Source organism: Ochotona princeps, chromosome 3 (assembly GCF_030435755.1).
Source record: "Ochotona princeps isolate mOchPri1 chromosome 3, mOchPri1.hap1, whole genome shotgun sequence".
Lineage (NCBI taxonomy): Eukaryota > Metazoa > Chordata > Mammalia > Lagomorpha > Ochotonidae > Ochotona > Ochotona princeps.
The window spans coordinates 9197050-9210261 of record NC_080834.1 but is presented as its reverse complement, the minus strand read 5'-3'; the positions used below and the strand labels follow the sequence as shown (position 1 = coordinate 9210261).

At 48.7% G+C, this 13212-nt stretch overlaps 1 protein-coding gene across 3 annotated transcripts in view; it reads left to right on the top strand.

The window, feature by feature from the left end:
- Positions 1-13212, top strand: part of HLTF (helicase like transcription factor) — a 59392-nt gene that overhangs the window by 518 nt on the left and 45662 nt on the right. For 2 of the 3 annotated variants that reach the window (XM_058661416.1, XM_058661415.1), the window contains exons 1-2: positions 7415-7620; positions 8710-8917. In XM_058661416.1, coding sequence (XP_058517399.1) covers positions 7601-7620; positions 8710-8917 — 228 coding nt within the window. In that variant the 5' untranslated portion in view covers positions 7415-7600. Of the gene's footprint in view, positions 1-7414; positions 7621-8709; positions 8918-13212 lie in introns of those variants that run through there. The other variant, XM_058661418.1, reaches the window with a different exon arrangement.

Genomic DNA, 13212 nt, shown 5'->3' with positions numbered 1-13212 from the left:
AGGATACAATGGTTGAGACCACGCCCAGCCTCCCCAGTACCCAATGCCATTCCAGGGTCCCGTTGTGGAGCATGTTCTGAGGGTCTCATTCAGGTGATTTTGCTAGTTCTGAGATGCTCTTCATATCACCACCCCAGGGATGAGGAACTCCTTCCAACGTCTATTGGCTGACATAGTCCCCCTCAGAGTCTCCATTCACTCACAAGTTTGCTGTCAAATTTCGCTGGGGTACTTGATCAATTTGTTCTGCCCTCCTCCCTTTGCAAACTAATGGGTGCTGTGATGCAGCCCAGCACTGCCCACCATACGCTCACTCCTCACGTATGGCAGAGGCAGCTGCAGCTCAGAGAGACCCCTAGTAACCTTCACTCGACCGACCCCCCACTCTGCTTCCCATGTCTGCCAGCATGTGCAGTACATTGGTCTGGCTCGTCCAACATCCCATTCAGGTCATACACATCATTGGATGTTGAAGCCTAACTCAGCCAACTGACTCCACTCTCTAGCCCACATTTGTGCCAGTGGGTACTGTTGTGCCGTATTTTGATACCCCCAGAAAATCATCAAGTCTGTAGTCGGTGCTAAGGCATAAAGGTGGTTTATTCAGGTTAGCCTAGGTCTCTCAGCCACCTCCCCCAGCCCAGCAGGGCTTGGCGGGGGAGGGGCAGCCGCAGCCGAGGCTGCTTCAGGATCCGCAGGGAGAGCAAAAGAGGAGAGCCAGAGAGTGAGCCCGAGCCAGCCTCCCCCCCCCCCCCCATTGAACAGCCCAGCGTTTCTTATACATTTTAGGCTATTAATTATACAGTCATGATTTAGCAGGCTTCTATTGGTGGGTTTGAAGCAAGCAACTTTCAAAAAGTACAAAACGATGAGCTATAGGGCGGTGAATCTTATCAAACACCTGGTACCTCCTTCCTGAGGAGTGGTTTGCCTACGTGACCTGCAGGTACCCTGCTAGGTGTCACGTAGGCTGGCAGGCCTGGAGTTCACACAGCCCCCAGCCAAGTCATTAGGGCAGGAATTACAAAAGGCAGAAAACATCCAGGTTCTTCAGAATCACTGCCTGTTCATCCAGGCTCATCCCAGTCCTAGTGGGAGCTGTAGCTTGTTAGATTCGCTGCTGGCCAAAATGTTAGATTCACCGACCACCAGGGAAAGAATAACTCAGCCAAATATATGAAAAGAATTTAGATGGCCTTTATTTCAGGGAACCACGGTCACGGGCTTCCCTTCCCCATGCAGCAGACAGACAGACCTGAAGGAGTGGGTTGCAGAGGAAGAAAAGCCTGGAAGAGATGGGGAAGGGGCTTTTTAAACTCTCCTTGACACAGAAGCTGAGATGGGAGTGGAGGGCGTGTCGCCTGGGCCCTCATTGGTGGGGGGATATGAGTCTGTGCCCCTCATTGGTACAATGGTAGTTTCACAGCCTCAGGGGCCCACCAGAATTCTGCCATCTGTTCCAGGTCTTGTTGGAGGCAAACTCCACCCTTCTCCGGTTACCATGGTAGCCATCATAGCTCACTAGTGGGAGCTGTAGCCCATCAGAGAGGTGCCCACAGCCTCCTCAGTGGACCCACTCCCTGCCCTGGATTTTGCACTCTCCAGGTAGTTCTGCAGTCTAGCTCAACAGGACTTGCCCCTAGTTCCAGCATTTGCTTGCTGATGCTGTAGCAAAGCCCAACCCGCCTGCCCTTACTGGCTTCCCACTAACCCATTTCACGTGTAGGCCAACAGGTGTTGTAGCCCTTCCCAGCCTGATCTGCCCTCAGTCCCAGCTCTCACGCTCACCAGCAATAGCAGTGGCTCAGCAAGGGAGTCCCCATTACTCCCCTACCAGGCTCACATACCTCCCTCCATCTTGCATGAGCTTGTGGGTGCTGCAGCCCAATCTAACATGGCCCGTCTCACCTCGGCATTTGCCAGCAGGCACTGTAACCTGGCCTGGCCTGGCCTGGTCTGCCCTCAGTTCCAGCTCACAGTGGTAGATACTACCAAACCTGGCACAGTCAGCCCCCAGTCCCAATTCTAATGTGAATTGACTGGCGATGTGGCCAGATCTAGCCTCTCCTGCACCCCATCCTGGTTCTCAGATCTGCCAGTGAATGTTACGAATTGGTGCAGCCGGGCCTGAGCCACATGTATGCCGGCAAGTGTGCCTTGGATCTTGCTTTCACCTGCAGGGGCTTCACCCAGACAAGAGTTCCCCAAGCTCCTTGTTGGGTCTCCTCCCAGTGGCAGATCTCTCACATACTACTGGCTCCTTGGGCCCGGGCTGACTTAGTCTACCTCCTGTCCTGGCAGGAACAGTAGGCTTGCACAACTGGCTCTTACCCAAATCCAGTTCTTACTGTTGGTGTTACAGCTCACCCACACCTAATCCATACTCTGACACAGCTCTCACATGGCCCAGTGGGAACCAAAACCTAGCCCAGCCCATTCTACACCCAATCTGGTTCTCATGAGCATCAATGGGTGCTGGAGTTTAGCCCAGCCTCACACACCCCAGCCTCAGTCCACACCCATGCCAAAGGACACTGCAGCCATGTCCATTTGCCCAGACCAACACCCACGTTCTGGCCCTTGCCCTCACCAGTGGGAACCATAACCCAGGCAGGGCATCCTCCTAACTCCTCAACCAGGCCTGTTCCCAGCCACAGGTCTCACGTGTGCCAGTGGTTACTCTGACCTAGCCCGGCAAAGCTCATCCCCTGTCTTGACCTTTGCCCTTGGATGCTGCAGCCTGGACTGACCCGACCCACCCTCAGTCCCAATGCCTGCTGGCGAGTGCTGGAATCTGGCTCTGCCCAGTCTGCTCCCATCCCTGGCTCATGCAGACTGGTAGGTGTGATAGCCTAGCCAAACATGCCCCACATTCCAGCCTGGCTCCTGCATTTGTCATTGAGCTTAGGTTCAGCCCAATCATTCTTAAGCTGGCTGCCGTTATTACTGTCTTGTTGAAAAGAGAAGCTGAAAGGTTTTGGCCATTTGCACAATATGTGCCTGTGAACACCCTAAGATATGCAGTGCATGGACAGACCCAGACCTGAAAGGGCACATAAAGTTAAACCACATCACTGCTCCTGTCCTCACGCCCCCGCCCCCCAATACCAAAATGCCCTTGCATCGTCACAGTGAGCAAGACACTTAAACCTGTTTGACTTACTTTCCAAAAGGCAACTAGTCAGGGAGGGTACATCATTCATAGTGAGGATACGATAGAGTATGACTGCAAGTCCTAAAGGGTAGCTGGTGTGTCCAGGATGGTGGCACCTGTAAGACATCCTGACAGGGCAAGGAGAAGCAGAGGGAAGGGTTGGAATAAACTCATCTGGGCTTGGTTTACCTCCTGTGTGGGGGATCCATGTTCTCTTGGAATGATGATTTAGCCAGATGTAGATTATGGCAAAGTAATTAACTAGTCCTCATAATCTTGTTGAAATGCAGACTTTCTTACTAAGTATTGTCTATGGCTGTTTCTGTGTCGCTGGTTCACTACCCAAGTGTTCTATTGTAGCCACTGGGAACCAAGGCTTTGGGCCGTCCTCCACTGCTTTCCCAGGCCACAAGCAGGGAGCTGGATGGGAAGTGGAGCAGCTGGGACACAAACCCATGCCCATTTGGGATTTGGCGCATGCAAGGCGAAGACTTTAGGCACTAGACTACCACGCTGGGCTCGGTGTTTTAGTATTTTTTTTTTTTTAATATTTATTATTTTGAAAGAGTTACAGAGAGGGAGAGTGAGAGTAAGAGCGTTCATCCTCCAGACAGTTGCAATGGCCAGCTAGGCCATGCTGAAGGCAAGAGCTGACACTTACACTGGCTTTCCCACGAAGGAGGCAGGAACCCGACCCCGTGGGTCCTCCACTGCCCTTCCAGATCATCAACGGGGAACTGGATCAGAAGTGGAGCAGTAGGAGCATGAACTGGCCCCCGTATGGATGCCGGTGTCGCAGCCAACAGCTTTACCAACGATGCCACAATGCTCACCCCAGTGTTTCAGTTTTCTCTCTATAAAGGAGGCAGAGAAATTTCACCAAACTTTGCAGAGTCCACCAAAACTTAGCTGCTATAAAAACTTTAAATCATTTCTTAGTTCTCGCTAGGAGAGTGGTGCTTTCCTAAAGCTGGGGCTATGTCCCCGGACAGGAAGCTGTCAGCAGGGCAGATCCCAGGCAAGTCAGTGCCTCCGCAACCCTGTATTTGGGCCACAGAAGTCTCTGGTGAGCCAAGGTTTCAAGGGAGACACAGTTATCTCCTGGGAAAGTTCTGTGTGCTGCAACAGCACACATTTCTCTGGGTGGGAGATGACATGGGTCTATCTTCTGGTTCTTAATGAAACAATTTAGTCTGGCTCAAGGACATGCACCTGTGAAAATGACAAGCTTCCAGAAACAAGTGCTGTTTTGTGTTCAAGACAATCTCCATCAGGAAGTAGGCTTCCTTCAACCATTTTTCTCATTAGACAACTCTTCTTATAGTAGTAATGGGGATGAAAATAGCATTTAGGATGTGCTTATGTCAGGGTAAGAACTCGATATTTGTTATATTCATTAAAAAGAATTTTTTTTTAAATTACTTGTGCCCTGTCAGCTGTGATTTTACCTAGAATTCACCCCGAATCTGTAAGTGTAATTAAGTGTAAGAGCATTCAGTCGTAAGAAAGATTTCTCCTCTTATTTATTTTTTAAAGTTTATTTTTAAAATTCTTTAATTTTCATGATACAGTTCCTTAGGCTCACGGATTGCTTTTATTAGCCATTATTTTCTCAATATCAGGTTTCTTTGCTGTCTGAAAAAAAAACAAACCCATAGTTCAGCAACAGTGACGCTCAGCACCGCCAACATTCATCTTCAGATTTTGATCATCGTGGGGGGTCTGTCTTCATGGTATTTAAACAAATGTGGTAAGGACTGGAAGGAACCATTTATGTCACTTTTGCAATTTTTCTGTAAGTTCAAAATTAGTTTCATAATTGAAACGGATCCTGTAATTTTAAAAAAAATACTTACTTTTATTTGTCATACAGACTTACAGATAGGAAAGACAGAAAGATCTTCCGTGCATAGGTTCACTCCCCAACTGGCCACAGTAGCCAGGGCTTGTTGCAGGGTACAAACGAGATCACACCAGACATGTCTAAGGTTTATTAAGAAGTCTTTATTAACTAAGCTTGGAGATAATAGAGCACAATAGCAAATCACAAGTCCATACGGCAATCCAACCATAATCCAATGAATCATAATTCCCAAAGGAACAAATGGTCATTATCCTTAAGTCTGTCCATTAAGCTGAAAACCTATGTCCCAGCTTCCCCAACAATATAAGTTATCCTAAGAGACATGCAATGAATAACCTGGACACAATTACAAAGCTACAGACATTCACCTTTCCCTGGTTTTTCTGTTCACATTCCACTACTGCTAGGCCTCACCCCTTCTGGAACTCCAGATAGTACACAAACCAGAAACAACATTGTTATAACCATTGCCTCATCTAAGCAGTACACAAGGACCATGCTCAGGAGATTACCTGTCCTGGGTCAGCCAAGAGTCTAGGTGCCAGAGTAATGGAAGCACCTGACCAGAAAGAGCGAGAGCCACTGCTTCATGGCCTTTTAAAGAGGCTTGTGAAGGGAGTGGTTACACAACAATGCAATACCGTCTCCTCTCAGTTGATAGGTTTTCGCTCCTGCCTACCTGTGACTCACCTAAGTGTTGTGGGCTAAGGAGTTGATTAGTGCTCCTTGGGATGGGCATGAACAGGAACTGGACTTGTAGCTTCCAATATCCTGGCTAAATTAGGACGTGGGGGAAGTGGTCGAGGATGGAATTATCATTCTATTGCTGTTAGGACCCGCCTTTAGGACAGAGGTTGGGGGACACAGCTAAATTTCATTTGCCCACTGTCGATGGGTGCTGGCTATCACTGGCTGCACCTCATAACAGGCTGGGCCAAGCCAGGGCCAAGAGCCAGAAGCTTCTTCTAAGTCTCCCATGTGGGTACAGGGGCCCAAATATTTGTGGCCTTCCCAGGCCATAAGCAGGAAGCTGGATGGGAAGTGAAGCAGACAGGACAGTAACCAATGGCCATATGGGATGCTAGTGCTTGCAGGTGAAGGGTTAGCCTGTTGAGCTACCATGGCAGCTCTAGGAACCTGCAATTTCTTTACTATAATTTTTGTCTTGCATTCTTACGGTCAAAAAACCCAACACATGTTAAATATAAACAGGCTTTCCATACAGATAAACAGAAAAGGAAATAGGAAATCCCTAACTTAATGAGAGGACCTGCTTTAATTATCACTAGGTTCCTGACCCCCCCCCCCCAAAAAAAAAAATTCCGTGTCTTTCCATCAGAAGACAATCCGAACTTCACTGAGATTTATTGGATTTTAAAACCTGGCCCTTATCTTCCGGATGATGCTCACTTCGTGTTGTCTTCCTCCTCAGTACTACCACCACACAAGCGACCTACAGTTCTTGTTCCAATTGCATTTTTTTAAAATTCCAGGAAACCTTTATCTACTTTGCTAGTCCAGGATTTGTAATTGTTTCATCTCAAAAATCAGTACAAACTGTCCTGGGTTTTTAAAAGAAATACATTGGGTTGAGTTCCCAGCTCTACTATAATGGTCTTTTGAAGAGCCACCTGTCTCGCAAATAAGTACCAACCGAAGAAAAAAGGCGTCCTTCCTGGGCAGCCGGAGGGAGACCACAGGCACTCGGCCCCTTGGCCGCTTCTCCTCCGGAGCTAACAGGAGCCTCGGCCGGCGTCCAGGGGAGCCGGCGCTGCCCTGTGCGCAAGCCAAGTCATTAGTACCGTCCTATCCTCTGGCCTTCCTGAGTTTGGAAACGACCATTTCTCCTTGAAAGAAAAAAAAAATGGCAGGCGAGCCACTCTGGATTTCCGGAACCTGAGGTATCTCATAGATTATGTCAATGAGGCTTAAAATGGGGGGAGGAAGAAACGCTTGCATCTCCAGGGTTGAAACATCGTCATTTCACACGTACGCTGGGCTCTTACAGAACAACTTACTAAGTGTTAGAAAAACGACAAAATGAGAGGCCGGGTGTCAAGGGGCCTGCGGAAAGGGGCTTTGTGTTAGAATGTGGCGGGGGTAAAAGCATAAAGAAGAGGCGTCTCCCTCCGGAACGGGAGATCAACCGAGGAAAACCGCAGCACGGCGTTCGCAGCCTCCGGCCGCGTGGCTTTCCCGCGCGCCCTGCTGGGGGGCGGGGAAGGACCCGGATGCAGCTGCCCTCGGCGGCCGGGACCCCCCACCGCCTTTGAATCGCAGCGCGGGGCGGAGTTGCCCTCCCTCCCGTGTCCTGATTGGGTCGTCTCTTCAGGCCCCTTCTCGCCATTGGATGGTCCTCGTGTCAGTCGGAACGTCACGCGTCTCTCGTATTGTTGCTGGAGGGAGACAGCGTCGACGTCGGGCTCGGTTCGCGGCGTCCTCGTCTGGAGTCTTGCGCTCGCTGTGCGGGGCTCGGAACCTGCCCGCTGCTTCCCCGGCTGCAGGGCGAGGAAGGGGGCGACGCGGGCGGCTTGAGGACGACCGGGGCGCGCGGCGTTTCCCTCGTCATCCCACGCAGCGCCATGTCCTGGATGTTTAAGAGGTGAAGGGGGCGCTCAGGGGGTGGGGCAGTGGAGCCGGCGGCCTGGCGGCGTCCCGGAGTGAACCTGACCTTCCCCGGCGTGTGTTCGTCCTCCTGGTCGCCCGCGGGGCCAGGGGAGACCTACCTGCACGGTTGTCCTCTTGGCTGGCGCGGAGGGGCTCGAGGCAGAGCCCTGGAAATGCGTGTCACCGACTGCGGCAGGCCCGGCGCTGCCTCGAGGCTCCCTAAAGCCTTGGCTGCATGCAAGGCAGCATCCGTTGGAGCTGGGTGCTCGGAGTGGAGGGTCCGGCCATACAGCCCGGTCCCCGAGAGAGGGTGTCTGTGTGTGTGTGTGTGTCTGCATCTGCATGTGTGTGTGCGCGTGTGTTCAGCCGGGCGAGCGTTTGCAGACAAGCTAAAGGAGGTGTGCGCGGTGGGGAAGGAAGGCGAAGGGCGAACAGCGACTGTTTCTTCCTGACAGAGGGATGCTTTTCTGGAAGCCTGCACCAGACCTCTTTTCTGTGCCCAAGTTGGTTTTCATGTCTATTCCCAAAAGCGTTATTTATTTATAAAGGGCTTCCCCTTAAACCGGAGAAGGGGGGAAGGGGTGCGGGGAATGGCATGTTTTGAGAATACCTTATTAAAATGTGTTGTATCTCTAGGGAATTTAAGTAGTGGGTGCTGGGTATATCATCCGAAAAGATGCAAACAACTTCATGCATGCATGTATAAAAAGTGGTTCCGTGTTTACAAGTTTCTTGGTGAAGTCTTCATTGAAATTTCGACATAAAATTGAAATGGCATCGCATATGTTTTAATTTAAAGAAATGATTTTTTTTGTACTGGGAAAGAGATTTCGTGATCGTTCATTGTGTGTGTGTTGAATGGGGGGTTGAAGCCCCAGGGAGTGGATCAGGGTCTGAGAACTTGGCGTGGGGCGCTTCCGGCTCTAACGCCCCGACTTCATTTGCCTGCGGTGATTTTCATTTCAGCTTTTTCTTCCTTTTTTTTTAACGTCTGAGACAACTGTTGACATGTACATGCTGATAAGTCTGTGAGAAGTACTTGTGGAAGTATTTTTTGTGCCCTCTCCCTTTTTGTCTTCATTAGGGATCCGGTTTGGAAGTATTTGCAGACTGTTCAGTATGGAGTCCATGGGAATTTTGCACGCCTCTCCTATCCAACTTTTTTCCCACGTTTTGAATTCCAAGATATTATCCCTCCAGATGACTTCCTAACTAGTGACGAAGAGCTAGATTCGGTTTTATTTGGAACGTTGAGAGGTCACGTGGTCGGACTGCGCTACTACACTGGAGTGGTGAGTATATCAGCTAATGCGGGGTTAAATAGTGATTTATATTTTTGGTGTTCACCTAGAAAGTAAGAAATTGAGAAGATGACAAAAGCAGCTGATGTTATAAATTATTGTGATATACTTAGACAAGAGACACAAAACACCCAAACTGCTTTACTGTTTTACTTTTATGTTACACTATGTGCCAGAGGTGGGACTTTATTACCCCGGTCCTGTAGCCCTGGAAGAGCAGCAAGGGGCTGAGAATGCAGAACTGCCCCGTGAGGGTGTGTGGAAGAAGTGATCAAGAACCAGTGAGGGCTGCGCGCTTCTCAGAGCAGGACAACTGTTCTGGTTGTGGCTTCAGTCCTGCTGATGGCGCTGGGAGGCGGCAGGTGGCCCTGTGGAAGACCCGGAGTTGAGTCCTGGGCGTCTCTTTCCAGGAGTTAAACATTTAACACGTTTTTATGTGGAAAAGTGGAATTTAAAATTATTTTGTTACAGAAAATCTTGGAATTGCATTTTCATATTTGTTTTTCATAAACCTTTTTTTGAAGATTTGTTTTTTTTATGGCAAAGTCAGATATATACAGAGAGGAGGAGAGACAGAGAGGAAGATCTTTTGTCCAATGATTCACTCCCCAAGTCAATGCCGATCCAAAGCTGGGAGCCCAGGTCCTCCTCCAGGTCTCCCATGTGGGTCGCAGGGTCCCAAGGCTTTGGGCCCTCCTAGACTGCTTTCCTGGGCCACAAGCAGGGAGCTGGATGGGAAGTGGAGCTGCCGGGATTAGAACCAGAGCCCATATGGGCTCCTGGTGTGTTCAAGGCGAGGACTTTAGCTGCTAGACCATGTCATGGGGCCCTTTCATAAACTTTTTTTTTTGATTTATTCATTTTATTACAGCCAGATATACACAGAGGAGGAGAGACAGAGAGGAAGATCTTCCATCTGATGATTCACTCCCCAAGTGAGCCGCAACGGGCCGATGCTGTGTCGATCCAATGCTGGGAACCAGGAACCTCTTCCGGGTCTCCCATGCAGGTGCAGGGTCCCAATGCATTGGGCCGTCCTCAACTGCTTTCCCAGGCCACAAGCAGGGAGCTGGATGGGAAGTGGAGCTGCCAGGATTAGAACCGGTGCCCATATGGGATCCCGGGGCGAGGACTTGTTTTATAATGAGGTTTCGAAAAATACATGTTTATTTATTTTGGAGGAATTACAAAGAGAGAGAGGAGCGGGGAGAGACAGAGAGAACTACCATATGCCAGTGCACTCTCCAGATAGCTACAATGGCTGGAACTAGGCTGGGGCAAAGCCAGGAGCCAGGGGCTTCCTCTGCGTCTCCAGTTTGGGTGTCAGGGATCCAACACTTGGGCCCTCCTCCCTCCTGCTTTTTCTGGGGAGCTGGGTTGCAAGTGGAGCAGCTGGGATGTGAAACCTGGACCCACATCATGCTGGCGTCACAAGTTGTGGCTTTAGTTACTATGCCACAACACTAGCCCTTGGAGTGACATTTTCTTCCTATGTATGTTCTAAATTGTGTGTGTATGTGTGTGTATAGAAAAAAAAGGGACAGATTAAATATGATTTTATAAAAGTTGTCTTTGCTGTAGCCGTCTGGTATGCCTGTATGATATTTGGATAGTAAACTTGTAGTTTTACTAAATGTGTTTTAGTATTAAGCTTTCAAAAATGAATACTTATTTTAATTATTAATAAAGTTGATAAAATAAAATTTTAAAACATGTAGAAAAATATAAAATACTGCAGTAAAGTTGGTATACCCAGAGTCCAGATTCAACAGGTTTTTTTTCCACATTTGCTTCATCTCTCTTTTTTTTGTCTTTTTGTGCTGAAGTAAATCCCAAATGTGCCATTTTATGTTAATATCACATATTTCTAAAACATTTTTTCTTGCATGTAGTTTTCATAATTGGCAAAATCAAGGTCAGTGTTGTGGCCCGGGGATTAGGCTGCTGCCTGCAGTGGCATCCGTGTTGGAGTTGTGATTGTACTTCTGGCTGGTGCCCTGGCGACGCGCCTGGGAGAGCAGCAGCGAATGACCCAACCAGGCTCCTGGCACCCCGGGAAGGTCTGGATGGAGCTCTCAACTCCTGGCTGTGGCCTGGACCCTCCCTTGGAGTTGCAGCCTCTTAGGGAGTGAACAGGAGGATGGAAGACCTCTTCTCCCTTTCTCTGTCTTTCAATGAGGGAATGAGTGAGTGTATGGATGAATGAATAAGTAAGTAAAACTTGGAAGAATTCTTTCAAATCCATGCATGGTTGTTTCAGAATATGCATTTTTCTATAAACTTTAGCTACTTCTCTTAACCGTGTATTTAAATATTTCTGGGGCCCAGTGTGTTGACTCAGTTGTCTGATCTTCCCCCTTCAAGCGCTAGGATCCCATATGGGCGCTGGATCGTGTCCCGGATGCTGCACTTGTTTGTGGCCTGGAAGATCAGTGGAGGATGGCTCAAAGCCCTGGGAGCCTGTGCCCATGTGGGACACCTGCAGGGGGCTCCTGGCTCTTTGGTTCGAATCAGCTCAGCTCCAACCGTTGTGGTCATTTGGGGAGTGAACCAGCGGATGGAAGATTTTTCTGTCTCTCCTCCCTGTAGCTCTGCCTTTCCAATGAGAATAAATCTTTAAAAAATATGTAAATATTTCTGTGGAACATGTGCTTGCCTTCTCATAACGTTATCCGTGAACTTTTTTTTTTTTAAAGATTTTATTATTATTGGAAAGCCAGATATACAGAGAGGAGGAGAGACAGAGAGGAAGATCTTCCATCCGATGATTCACTCCCCAAGTGAGCCGCAACGGGCCGGTGTGCGCCGATCCGATGCCAGGAACCAGGAACCTCTTCTGGGTTTCCCACGCGGGTGCAGGGTCCCAATGCATTGGGCCGTCCTCAACTGCTTTCCCAGGCCACAAGCAGGGAGCTGGATGGGAAGTGGAGCTGCCAGGATTAGAACCGGCGCCCATATGGGATTCCGGGGCGTTCAAGGCGAGGACTTTAGCCACCAGGCCATGCCGCCGGGCCCCGTGAACTTTTTGAAGTGTGGATCCATGTGTTGATTAATTTTTTTTCACCATTTTTGGGAGCTTTTGGTCACTATTTTGTCAGTTATTATTTTTTTTTTCTTTCCTGGTGCTTTCTGTTGAGCAGGGTTGTCTTCTGTAAGCCCATAAATCTCTGAGATACTGAGGTTTTTAAATACTTTTTTCTTTCTGTTACTTAGATTGTGGAAGGCTGCTTTTTTTATTTGCTTATTCTTCTGTTTACTCAAACCTGTTAGATTTTTAGTGAATTTTTCACTTTAGTTTTTATATTGTGTTAATCTGCAGAATTCCTGTTTGGTCAGGCTTTGTTCTTATGCTTTTGGACATACTTATGTGTGTCTAAAGAAATGAATTGCTTTAGGTTTTTGAACATTTGTATTTATTTTTAAATATTTATCATTTGTTTGTTTATGTATTTAAATATTTACTTATTTTTATTGGAAAGTCAGATATACAGAGTAGTAGACAGAAAAGATGATGTTCCATCTGCTGATTCACTCCCCAAGTGGCCACAATGGCCAGAGCTGAGCTGATCCGAAGCCAGAAGCCAGGAGCTTCTTCCAGGTCTCCCAAACGCGGTTGCAGGGTCCCAAGGCCTTGGACTGTCCTCGACTGCTTTTCCAGGCCACGAGCAGGGAGCTGGATGGGAAGCGGGGCCACTGGGACACGAACCAGTGCCCATATGGCATGTGCAAGGTGAGGACTTCAACCACTAGGCTACTGCACTGGGCCCAGGTTTTGAACATTTTAAGAGGCTAACTCTTTTCCTAGTGTGCCAGTTATCTGTGTTTCTGTAGGAACATTGATACTTACTGTTTCCCTAAAAGTAGATATACTTGGGCCCAGCGGCGTGGCCCAGCGGCTAAAGTCCTCGCCTTGAAAGCCCCGGGATCCCATATGGGTGCCGGTTCTAATCCTGGCAGCTCCACTTCCCATCCAGCTGCCTGCTTGTGGCCTGGGAAAGCAGTTGAGGACGGCCCAATGCATTGGGACCCTGCACCCACGTGGGAGACCCAGAAGAGGTTCCAGGTTCCCGGCATCGGATCGGCGTGCACCGGCCCGTTGCGGCTCACTTGGGGAGTGAATCATCGGACGGAAGATCTTCCTCTCTGTCTCTCCTCCTCTGTGTATATCTGGCTGTAATAAAATGAATAAATCTTTAAAAAAAAAATTTAAAAAAAAGTAGATATACTTTTTTTGTTTTATTTCATGTTTTGTGCTTGTGCCTTTTTTTTTTCCTTAAAATTTGACA